The sequence below is a fragment of the Oryza brachyantha genome, chromosome 11 (assembly GCF_000231095.2).
Source record: "Oryza brachyantha chromosome 11, ObraRS2, whole genome shotgun sequence".
Classification (NCBI taxonomy): Eukaryota; Viridiplantae; Streptophyta; class Magnoliopsida; order Poales; family Poaceae; genus Oryza; species Oryza brachyantha.
In genome coordinates this window covers 6,563,176-6,576,095 of record NC_023173.2, presented here as the reverse complement: position 1 = coordinate 6,576,095, position 12,920 = coordinate 6,563,176, and the positions used below count along the sequence as shown (strand labels likewise).

The following is a 12,920-nucleotide window of genomic DNA, read 5'->3' as shown; positions in this document are numbered from 1 at the left end:
TAAGGCATATGGTTTACGAGGATGTTCAGAATATAAATTAAAACATAACTGATATTCATATGGTGTGTTGGTGTTGTTTCACTAAGTTAAATATTAACTATCATTTATTAATAGGTGGGATGCACATGTGATGGGGGTGTGGGGTAGGGTTTGATGGTGGTGTGTCACGTGCCACATTTAAGTAGCGCGCAGAGCACTGTATAGTATAGTATAGTATATATATATATATGGCTTGACTCCGGTACTAGTAGTAGAATCTAATCCGTTGATCTATTTTTATCGGATGACTGTGATTAAATTATACTACCAATAATATTAGGTGTATTAGAAATTTGAAAGGGTATTATCATCATTTTTATTATGATCTCTATTATAAAAAAAATTACAAAATACCGCTAATCAAGTAATTAACAAATACAAAAATACCATTTTTTCTACTGATAGTATAATACAAGTAAAATGCACCAGAGAGTTGCATATATATATATATATATATATATATATATATATATATAGTCTAGCTACGGTGAGTTGCAACTCACGGGCTGCTCCGTAAGTCGGGTCCAAAAATATATCAAATCACCTCTAAATTTTGATTTATATGGCTCACTAGATTCTTTGTATCAAAATCTTGTACCACGCAAAAAATTTTCATTTGTAATATGGTGTACTGACCCTCGTGGATATATTTATAAGGTACATAGAAGATAGTAACTTGGAGTACAAGATAAATATTCTATCGTATACTTCTAGGATTTTATCTTTATCTCTAAAATTTCTATTGGACTCTGTTATCTCTAACCATATGTATCCATATCTCTGACATTCCCTCTCAGTCATAATGGGAGCAAATGGATAGTCCTCCACTTTAGTGACTGCGTCTCCTTCCGTGTCGTCTCGGTCCTCCACCTTGGTGACTGCGTCCCCTTCTGTGCCGTCGCTTGTCTCTCTCTTCTATTCCCTCCCGCAGTCATAGCGGGAGTGTCATGGACGAGAGCGATGACACGGACGCTTTTGACTGGAGTTGTCGATGATGATTTGTTGTAATGTTTGTCGATGTAATCGATCATGTAGTACCGTGGTCGTTGTAGACATGGTAGTTGATATAGCTGCATATAAGTGAAGGCAAAAAAAAATTGAAGACGGAGATGCGATCATAGATGAGGCACCTTGCAGATGTCAGAGGATGCCATTGGAAGTGTCTTTGCATATGTCAGAGGATGCCCTTGGGTCATCTTGCAGATGTCAAAGAACGATGTTGATGTCGGGTCACCAATTTTTTGTTGTACTCCGTACGCCGTGTAGGAGGTCACCACCGTAGTGATGCCAAGTTGATGCAGTCTTTGTCCGTCGTAGATGACGCGGTCGATGCCGTCGTCGATGAAACGTCTTGTAGAGATTCCTGTCAGAGGACGCGAGATAAATGTCCATCGTTGTGGATGAAGCGGCGGCGTGTTATTCCCATGTTGATGTAGACCATCCGCGGTATTACTTCAATGCATGTTGATGGTCGACGTGGAGACTCGGTGAAGACGTCAGTTGCTTGATGTAGTGCTTGTTTGTTGGTTGATCGATGTCATCGCTCATCTGCTTCTGCCGTTTGGATTTGGGGATTTTGTAGTCAGAAGAAACTAATCTAATCCAATCTATAGAAGATATATGGTGGCTAAAAAGAAATTGATCTAATCTTAATTATTAGGAAAAATCTAATCTATAGATAATATATAGGGATTACATAGCTAATTAAAAGAAAAATAGATGTATGCCCGCTAACTTGTGGTGAAATTGACGATCGATGGTGCTTGCTTGTTCTTGCATGGATTATTGCCGTCGTGCCTTGCCGCCGCCTTGCCGTTGATCTGCACGGAGAGATGGGAAGCTGGCGATGCAGGCTGCCACCGAGATTGACAGCTCGCGATGCATGTTTGCCACCGCGCGGAGGTCTGATTTGCTGCTCGGTTGGATGGCTCGCCGGCACGCCGATATGGGCTCAAAATAGACGACCAGGCTTGGATACCACGTGAAAAATATTGAATAGGAGAGATTTCTATGATCTATTGTAATTTGTTGTACTGACCCTCGTGAGTATATTTATAGGGTACATAGAAGATAGAAACTTGGAGTATAAGATAAATATTCTATCGTATATCTCTAGGATTTTATCTTTTATCTCTAGAACTTCTGTTGGACTCTGTTATATGTGACTGCGTCCCTTTCTGTATCATTCCTCGTCTATCTGATGGATAGTTCTCCACTTCAGTGACTACGTCTTCTTCTGTGTCGTCTTAGTCCTACACCTTGATGACTGCATCTCCTTCTGTGTCAACCATTGTCTCTCTTCTCTATTTTATATATCAAGATATGCCTTCTACATTCACTACCGAAAACATCAAAAATGCGGCAGCCGTCATTTGTGCAGAAAAGGAAACGAAAGGGACATGTTCGGTCATTATGTGCGTGGCTGCTGAATAAACGGTTGATCAAAAGCCATTGGATAATATACATATTTTCATAAGTGCAATATACATATTTTCAAAAAAAGTGCAATGTACATGCAAGACATATATGGATATTCTCATGTCCGTCAATATATGCTTAATCTCCTAGCTTAACTTCTTAACTTGAAAATAGCATATATTGATGCTAGGAAGACTGATCATTAGTTTGGTCATGAGTTTAAGTTCATGTTTCTTTCACATCTTTCTTTTCCCTTGTAGTAATTTTCCTATCCGAGCGAAAAATAACATGCCCATATCTTATCTAAATGAAGCAGTGAATAACTAAAAGAGGTAGAGATACATATATAATAACAAAAAGAAACGCAGTGTACAATTTGATGGCATATGAGCATATTACTCAATCTCTGAATTCTGATAGTGCTGTATAATTTGATTGCCATGTTTACTGTCCGATTCGGTTTTTAATTACAGTTTAATCTCTAACCTCTAACGGTAAACATTCAAATTCTGACGTTAACAAGTGTGTATATGTGTTTCAAAAGAAAACGATTGTATGTGTGTTTACTTAGAAGAGAATGCAGGGCTTAAGCATTGAAGTATAGGGAAGAAGTGGCTAGCTCCATATATACTAGACTTAATATGATGCCAAATGGAAGCAGAACAATTACCAGAAAGCAATTAGAGATGATAGGCTAATGATGACACCTCATGGCTCTTACCTAATCTCCTCTTGTTATTATAAGCCCCCTGCAGATGACGCATGTAGATTTCACCTAGGAAAAAGAAGATTTATAAAGTCATATCCGTAAAGAAAAAATTGTTCGATACGCCCATGGTATATGCAATCATAGGAATACATCCCCTTACCCGAACTAGTAAACCAAAGGTAAAAAAAAGTCATCTTTGAAAACTGAAAGCAAAGACAGTGCCAAATCCCTTGAAATTTTGTTCCCAGATGCCTAGCAATTTCCAATGCTTTTATGTCCTTGTAGCTAGCTAGCATGGTCCGTCACATATATATACACACATTTGTAGATAGATCATCTCTCCAATTAATACAAAGAGAATAAAAAGGAAGAAAAACAACTTTTGATTCTAATCACTAGTTAATTAATGTGTGAATTGAATCAGTCACTAGTGTGATCGAGTTCCCCTTTTGATTAGTTTAACAAGCTAGCCTAGAGGGGAATGTACTCTGATCAAGTATCAAGTGTAGCTTGTGCCGAAAGATATGGGGGAGAAATTATACAAATGAATCAGATTCAGCCCTAGATCATGAAAAGAAATGAAAAAAGCCAACTTGCTTTAGGGGTAAAGATTGGTAGCAAAGTGTGTCTAGCTTTTCGCCGTACGAGCATGGATCTTGTTTTAATCAGGGGGCCAAATTCCAGGGCTTGTACTCGATCTGCAGCTGCTTGGTTTTGTCATCATTTTCGGTTAATTATTATTATATTAACTGCACAGATTAATTGTAGCCATATGTCTTGTGTTCATTATATTGTGTGTTGCATTGTTTGGCTCTCAAATCCTAGTACATGCCAAATGAAGAAAACATACATGCATTGGCGCTATTAGGTTGGACAGAATATATTGATTAAGCAGTTGGGTAGAACAATCGTCGGTTCTAACTATCTAGAGGGTGATTGTTTGGATCTCAAATCCACTACATGCCAATTTTTTATATATACGCACTGTTAGCGATCTAAAAGTTAAGACTAAAAATAAACTTTGATGATATAATCTTAACTAGGGCGGATGCCGACCTAGCTCGGCTCGGCTCGTTAACTAGCAAATCAGCTCGGCTCGTTAGCCAACTCAAACTAGCTCATTAGGCTCGCGAGCCACCGCATTGACCTAGATTCTTTGCACTGCAAATTTGCAATGACCATAAAAATATAAATATAATAAACATAATCTAAATTTAATTTCATGCCTCCATAATTTCATAATCAAATTTGCAATATAAATTTAATTTCATGTCTCCATAATGTCACGATCAAAATTGCATAAATTATAAGTACCAAATCATAAAGCACAAAAAAATTAACTTGATGCAGCTTGTTTAGCTCACGAGTAGCTCGCGAGCCTGCTCGAGCTAGCTCGTTATCACAAACAAGCCAAAACGGTGGCTTGGCTCGTTAAGAAATTAAAACAAACCGAGCCGAGCAGAGCTAGCCACGAGATGAGTAAGCTATCGATCGAGCTACGAGCTTTTCGTCCAGCCCTATATCTAGCAGACCTTTCTTAGTTTTTCTCATTCTCTCCTCCATATGGATCTATAGTTAACATATAATTTGCTAATTTACTTGCTGTTACTTTCGACAATAATAATGTATCAAAAGATCTTAACATAATATGGCAATGAACTTTTAGCTCTGTTTCCATGCACCTCTCCCTGAACCTTTTTTTTTTATTTTGATTTGGTTATGACTATTAGCCAACAATGTTGTGTGGTTGATTGAACATAGAAAGTGCAAAGCAAAAACAATATAAATATATGTATGGATGCAAAGTATAAAAGTAAAGTAGAGGGTCCAATGGGCTTGCATACTTAGAGACATGCCTTTTGTCAGCTCAATCTTTGCTGTTCCAACAGCATCCATAAACAATTGGGCCCAACATCTGGGTCAACTCTTCAGGGTCGTCCAATTCTCAACAAATTTGTGTACACATCAAATCATTTGACTCAATGACCAATATTAAATCTTATGCCACACACACGCAAGGAAGAAAAGGAAGGCACAATCACTTTCATCACATATGGACGTACGAACGAATGGACGTTCGTCCTTTCTCTCTCTGCTCCCTTTTTGATCAAAAATTAAAATCTATGAGTTACAGGAGGATGGTCCAACAACGGCATGCAAATGCAAAATTCTTGTTAAAGTGCTGTACTTTTTTTTTTCTTTTTTTGCTTGGATTTTGATTCTCTGGAGTGCTGATTTGACTCATACCTACATTCCTTTCGAAATTAAAAAAATGCCGCCTACTTTGGATAGACATTGATTTTTAGAATGTTTGATGACTTCCAAAGTAGAGATAGATCTCCCTACTTTTAAGATGGCAAATGAGCATTGCGAATGTGAAGTCAAGATGGAGGCTGATGTTTGGCTGGTTGATGATTCAACAATTCAAAGATGGATCTTTTGTTTTAATAAATTATCGAAATTTTCTGACATGTAGGAAAATTCAGAGTAGCAGCAACTAATATGCCATAGTTCACGAAAAGGGACAAGAGAGAATTTTGTTATAAAAGTTTGGTTCATACCACCTTTGGTTTCTGGGAGTAGCCTTTTTTTCTAGAGCCCTACTTAATTAGATATCTGCAAAGCAAGGTAAAAAGGACGGATATAATTTACCCCATTGTGATATGCTAGTTCTTTACTTCTTATAGAAAGATAAAAAAAGAAGTACGTAACTTATTCCTGTCTAATTGAACAAGCCCACATATCAGCCACATACAGCAGAAAAAGCTACAATTTCTGATAAAACTGCTTGCTATGTGAAACAGCAGGAAAGTTGCAGTAGATTGATCGTACACAGAAATAATTTCAGTTTTAGAAAATTTAGCAGATGTGAGAAAATATTAATGAGCAGGAGAGTATGGAAACTTCAACAAAACGCTACGAGGAATGACTTAATTCTAGCCAGAAGTCAGTTATTTTGATTTGAAAAGTCGTAGTCTCTGCAAAGATATGATAGACTATGAAAAACATACTGTAGGCGTGAAATTGAAATTACCACACCCATCTCAAGGGGTCTTGCGCATTAGCCATTAGAGCGATGAAGGCATTCAGAATTTCAGGGAACACTGGTAGTGTCCATTACGCTGTAGACTATATAGGGTGATACAAAACTTTTCGCCAAGCATACCAACAAAACGGAGACGTCAGTAGATGGTAACTTTGCCAACCTAATGATTGTCATACTGTCCAAAGAACCTTCCTGCGATTGCGATCAGAATGTTCAGCATGGCAACTTCATCGTCCATCACCGACTTGGTGGCGAGGATGTTTGCGCACTTGCGCAGCAGAGACCTCAGAGAAGCACATGTCTCTGCATCCAAGGGAGTGTCCACCGCAACACACAGCGCAAACAGCCACAGGCAGTCATTCCTTGATAGTTTATCCAAGCTTTGAATCATATAGATGTAGTTCCGTAGCGTTGCAGCTCTTGAAACAGCATCCATGTTGCGAATCATGGTCAGTGTTGGGTCAGTCTGTGGCTCAGATTTGTTGTTCAGTTTCAATGAGTTCTTCATTCCACCAGAAACCGATGGTCCGTCTGAGCTATCAAGCTCTGAAAATGCCTGAAGAAATACAGAGGTTATACATCACCAGTTAGTTTTAAATAAGCAGCAAACTGTCAGAAGGACATTATACAAAAAACTATTCTGTATATATCAGCTTCATGTTCTTGTCATTACAAAACAATTTCCATGTATTTTTCAGCCTTTTAGGTGTCATAAAAAAGAAAAGATAGTGGATAATGATATTTTTCTTTAACGTGGAAGAGAGAAATGCAATTTTTGGTGTACTAGTTTTCTACAGGTGAACACTGTTTCTGCACTCCACTCACAACAACTACAACTATTGAATGTGCAGTAAAATATAGGGACCCTAAAATTTATAAGTCAGTTCTGCTAGAAGAGAATTTTCACATGTGCTGTTTGAGATGCAACTTTGACCAGGACATTTATTATTTTAAATTAAGCAATAACAATAAAACTATAATACTGTGGGAGTATTTTTAGTAATAAATCTAATGATAAGATTTTTATAAAACAATGTAAAAAGTTTCAAAAATACTATTGGTTAAACTTTAGAAAGGTCAACAGTATAGCTTACCAGTCTTGTCTCAGAAAAATATGTAATAAATGTATCTTCCCAGTGCTTTGACGCAGACAAATCAGGAGAGCACTTTGGTATATCAGGAATTTCAGGCATGTAAGTTGTCTGTTCATTTCTAGGTGTACTCAAATCTATCTTCGCCACCTTCACTCTAGGAATTTGGTTAGCTTCCCATCTGGAAGACGAAGTTGATTGGGTTACTATCAAAATAAGTGTAGCTTGTCGCAGAAAGATTCATGGACAATTATTTAGCCACATTCATATCAGAACATGAGTGTAATTCATTTTTGCTGCTCCCATCAATTCAAGAAATAAACAATAGATATACGCAGATAAATGGAATGGTTTTCTATCTTGTTGCATAGCCTACTTCTGTATGAAGATGCATTTTAGTCATCATGAATATCCACTTAACAGTTAAGATAATTTGGATGAAAGGAAAGAAAAGGTTTACAGATATATTAATTTAGTATCAGAGTTCTTATGGTGCATAAAACTCAAACCACATTTTGTCTTTTGGTAGTACTGAAATATCTTTATGTAAAATGTTAGTAGCATTCTAAGCTGGTAGTTGGTTTGGGGTGTTACAGGTATCCAAGGCAAACGATGATTAGCATGTAAACAGGCACAAACTACCTATGAAACAAATATTCTTTGTAGATTGAGTTAACAAACAATGGATTTATTCTATAGGTAATAAGAAACATGGATTATACATATATGTTTGCTAATTGCTTGAGCCCTCGAAGTTTTGCTTGGATGAGCCCACAATGGGCAAGGTCCCAACCTTATTCATCTGGAACAGGTTGAAATTCGACCATTGCCGAACACATGGAAACAAAGTCTTATTTATTCTTATCCACTTTTACTTATTCTTATCTGCACCCATTTAATGGATTATATTCCTCCAAGATGACATCCATGCTGTAGAACTAAAATCAGAGATTTGTTTCCCATTTGAATTCTGAAGTATCAAGAAGCACAATGGCGTTTTCATATAGAAGTATGATCCCGTTTGATTAGACTGGATATGTATTCTCTCACTGAGGCAAGTGTTAAATATTTGATTGTGAAACACAAGTACTATATAAACTCATAGCCTTCTTCTGGTGTCAACAACACATTACACCTCAAATACTTTTCTATGTACCAAACCCTGAAGCCCTCGGGACATATGCCTTACTATTTTATACATGCATATGCCTATTCCTTAATCATTTTAAATATTTCAAATGGTCATGCAGATGGTTGGTTTTACCCTAATTTCCTCATCCCATCTCTCACAATTTTACTACTTAAATATCCTGGAAAAATCAGAAAGAAGATGACAGGCCAACTGAAAAAATACAAAATATAGGCAACAAAAGAAACTCGACCCTTGGAAGAGACATCCCACCAAAGCATTGCAACTAGATCGAGACTTGAGATAGACCCAAACACTGGCTGCCCAGGACTTTAGTGTATAACCCTGAAAGCAGTTGTCTCAGCAAGGTCCCTTTTTTGGTGAGACCAACTGGGTGCTTACAACTGTTGAAAGCATTGCAACTAAACCATGCATTGTACATCATATAGACAATATATAAAACTTCCATCATACAGCAAATGCTAATTGCTAACTCAAATCAGACCATTTTTTTAGTTCGGCTATGACTGATGTTATGGGCTTCAGTGTCAGAAATGTATTGAAAATGTGTCAGAAAGGAAAAGGTCTATTTGATTTTGGAGCACAAACATCAATGCAGTTGTGCTAGGGGGGACAAAGAAGAGATTCATCCTCTTAGGGTGTGTTTGGTTACCAGGTTTAGGTGGGTTAGGTCAAAGCCATCCGTTCTAAGGGGTGTTTGGTTTGTGGACTAGATCGGACAAAATGAACCGCGGAAAAGAGTCGGACCATGTTGTCCCACTCCCATTCAACGCATGCATGGGGGGCAGTGAGGCTATCGCACTCGGACAGCCTCTCCAGGACCACTCCAGGACCGAGCGATGGTGGCCGGCGTCCGCGAGGGAGGAGGGTGGGAGGCCTGTGGCGGCTGCGGCACGGTCTTGCGGCGAGCTACAACGTCATCTTGCGGTGGCGGCAGCACAGGTGGCAGGAGAGATGCACGGGAAGAAGGATAGGTGGCGGCGGCTGTGCGGCATGCATTGCAATCGGAGGCGGCGCGTGCGTGCGGCGGGAGCTGCGCGGCCGTGCGGCACATGCAGTGGCGGCCAGCGCAATATAGCAGGCAGTTGGCGGCAGGCAGCAGATGGCCTGCATTTTTTTTCTTCCTCCAAATTTTTTTACTGAAGCATAGCGGAGTGGCATGTTATATTTTTTGATTCCTTCAAATTTATGTGCAGCATATATATTAATTCATGTGATTGTTGTATTTTTTGGTGAAATGATATACACAATTTTAATTAGTATTAGTTAATGGTTTTGAGGCAAGTTTATTATTATTGGTACAATGGTACGTGCAATTTCAAATGTAGTTATGTTGAGTTAATTTGTTAAATATGAACCAAACATATTATTTTATTTAAAACTACCATTGTGAAGTTAACTTCACCGACACAATAGAAGGTAACTACATGAAGTCATTCCACCTCCGTCCCTCTATCCAAACATGTAACAGGATCACTCTATCCCATCCTATCCCTCCATCCAAACAAAAAACAGGGTTTAACCTATTTCTTCAACTAAACAGAAAAATGGGATCAACCAATTCCATGATCATGGGTTGGCTCTAACACATCCCACCTTGTCCATGACCAAACACATCCTTACTGGTGACAGGGGATGATCAACACCTTCGATTTCAGCATCTGGTGCCAAAGTGCATGGGTAAAAGAAACAAAAAAGAAAATAACAGTATGTTTGGGGCATGCCAAGTTCAATATTGTTTAGTTCAGGTGGGTTTGGCCAAGACAACATGATTGATAGGAAAGCAAATATCAAAGTTGACCCCATTATAACAGAGGTCAGTGCTTGTGCATGAATAAATTCATCAGAAACAATAGGGTAAGAAAACAGCAAAAATCCAAACAGAGTACAGAGGAATAAACAAACTTGATTTTTTTGCTGGCGGTCATGAGCAAAATAAACAAAATATTGACGGCGAACAAAATAAGAGAAATATATAACTTATCAATTGCACTTTAACTAATGTCAGGCCATAATGAGTTCTGGTACAATGCATGCTTCATATAATTTTTTCCTCTCATATTATTGACTGGACAAGCCTCTGGGTTACAAGCACAGTTAACTAATGTCAGGCCATTTTGTTTCTTTAATACGGTAATGCAGACAACTATCCGAGAAACCCTTCAGTATTGATAACTTCATCAATACGAAAGCAGGACCCTCTATTGTAGCAGCAAATGATGACATAAGTGGTTGCGCGCTATTGAAATTTTGACATGCCAAACCATGCATGGAAATGATAAAGTAGGACTAAGATCTAAATGTCTCTCTAAAAAGACTTAAATGTGGGCCTTCTGTTGGCATGCCAGGTTCCCAGGTAGTGTTTTGCATAGGCAATGGATCCAATCTGGATTCGTTTTTTGTACAGTTTTTCACGTAAAATCTATTTCAAATGTTCTATTTACTAGAATATTCAACAAAATATGCATCTTTAATTATGTACAAGTGAAGCAGGTATTGGTTCATATTTTGGCATTTGCCTAAAATTTTGATATGAACTCACATAGGCTAAGCGATGAGCAAGACAACCATAATACATGAGAGTAACTAGAGATTGTTTATTTTCTCAGCACAAAATTTCAACTTTCTTTTAGATTCAAATCATTTTATTTTCCACATTTATCATCAACCATTACTATTTTCAGTATTCTACTGACCAATTTATTTGTAAGGAAAGCATGTAATGCAAGATTTAAACACATTGCAATCTTTTACCAACAGCTAGGCAAATGATATAAAACAGTTCAAGTGAGACTAGTGATACCTCTATATTATGTACTTTCATGAGGTTGGAGATATTTTTAATCAATTCTCCATGGTTTAAAACAATTACTAGATTTTACTTGAATGAAAAGCTTTAAAAACCATGTTTTCCTTTGCCAGGCCAAATACAGTCCATCCCTCTTTCATCTCTCTTCCTTGATTACTTCCATGCTATAACAAGAACCCACAGGACCTCCTCTCTGTCGGCATAAATGTATATTACTCCATGTAAGCACCACATGCTTACATTAAAATACTAAGTACTACCAGGAAATAAAAAACTGCATTTCTTCTCATGTATACATATCGGTGGGATTCCTTCACAAATTCTTGAGAATTTACTTATCAGATCCTCGTTCACACGGAGATGGACCTAGTTGACATTAAAGCACTTACGGTTCAAATGATGGAGAAACTACTAGCACGGCAAAGTACTGGCTAGCTAAGAACACTAAAAAATACGGTAATAATAAGCACCAAACGTTCTTGTAATAGATATTGGCACAGAATGTTTAGGGCCCTTGTATAACTAACCAGCCAGATGATCAAAGCATACCTGACACGCCGAAGGTACTCGAATCCATCGACCGGATCACCCGACTCGAAATCAGGTTCCCCATCAACCGCAAAGGCAGGCTTCAAAATGCCATCATAATCATCGTCGCTGTCATTGTCTTCGTACTCCATATTCCCACCCTGATCAAACGGCTCCTCAATCCCCTGAAGCACAGAACGAGGCTCATCCCCGTATTGCTCATAGCGGAGCCCTGAATCCCCACTCCTCCAGCCACCGATCTCATCCGTTTCTAGGGGGAAATCATTCTACTCGTTAACAGGAACAAACAAATATTGCGGCCGAAATTGGGAGGAGGGAAACCGGGAGAGCCGTACCCAGGAGCGGGGCCGCCGCGTCGTGCTGCCTCCACCCGCCCCCGGTGGCCTTCTTCCCCTTCCTCCCCGCCTTCCTAGTAGACGCACCCTCGGCGTCCGCCAGCGCGTCGTACTCCCCGGAGAAGCCGGCGGCGGCGAGGGCGGCGCACACCCCGGCCCAAACCCTCGCCTGCGCCTCCTCCGACGGGGCGGCCCTCAGCGCCTCGAGCTCGCCCCGCGTGTACCTCGTCCGCGTCACGGCGCTGGCGTCCGCCATGGGAAGCAGGGGGTTGGGGAGAGGCCTCCGAAGAGGAAGGTTCGAGAAGGTTCGGGAGGGGAGGGGAGGGGAGGGGAGGGGAGGAGGGTTTAGGGCGGTTGTCAGGTGAGGATGGGCCGAAACCCGATTTGGGGGATTTTTCTATTATGACCCGCTCATATCTCATTTTTAAGCCTGCGCGCACAGAATGGGCTTAGTATTGGTCCGTTTAGAGCATCTCTATTTAGAGTATTCAGAGCAAGTTCAATAATATACCCAACTACTATTTACTCACTTTGTCTCTAAATGTTTGACGTCATTAATTTTTTTTACACGAATGGTCAAACGTGCATTAAAAGGTCAACGGTGTCAAACGTTTAGGGACAGAGGCAGTACAATTTATCTATAATCAATCTAATAATCAATGTATATAATAGTTGCCTACAAAGTATTAGTATATGGTCACATATACACACACTGCGTCTTAGAACCCATGCTGTAGCTAGCTACAAATTAGTAGCTCATTGTTCTCTCTCATT

At 39.3% G+C, this 12,920-nt stretch overlaps 1 protein-coding gene across 1 annotated transcript; it reads right to left on the bottom strand.

Moving 5' to 3' along the window:
- Positions 1-5,970: 5,970 nt before the first annotated feature.
- LOC102721032 (gem-associated protein 2-like) lies at positions 5,971-12,451 on the bottom strand. The gene is made up of 4 exons (XM_006663304.3): positions 12,147-12,451; positions 11,812-12,061; positions 7,307-7,484; positions 5,971-6,768 (listed from the first exon to the last, which is right to left on the bottom strand). The coding sequence occupies exons 1-4, from the start codon at positions 12,400-12,402 to the stop codon at positions 6,373-6,375; spliced, it is 1,080 nt and encodes a 359-aa protein (XP_006663367.1). The 5' UTR covers positions 12,403-12,451; the 3' UTR covers positions 5,971-6,372.
- Positions 12,452-12,920: the final 469 nt, after the last annotated feature.

Coding starts and splice junctions, on each gene's coding strand:
- LOC102721032 (XM_006663304.3), bottom strand. CDS start 12,402: ATGGCGGACGCCAGCGCCGTGACGCGGACGAGGTACACGCGGGGCGAG. Junction 12,062..12,146: donor CGCGGCGGCCCCGCTCCTGG/GTACGGCTCTCC, acceptor ATTTCCCCCTAG/AAACGGATGAGATCGGTGGC. Junction 6,769..7,306: donor ATTTTTCTGAGACAAGACTG/GTAAGCTATACT, acceptor GTATTTCTTCAG/GCATTTTCAGAGCTTGATAG.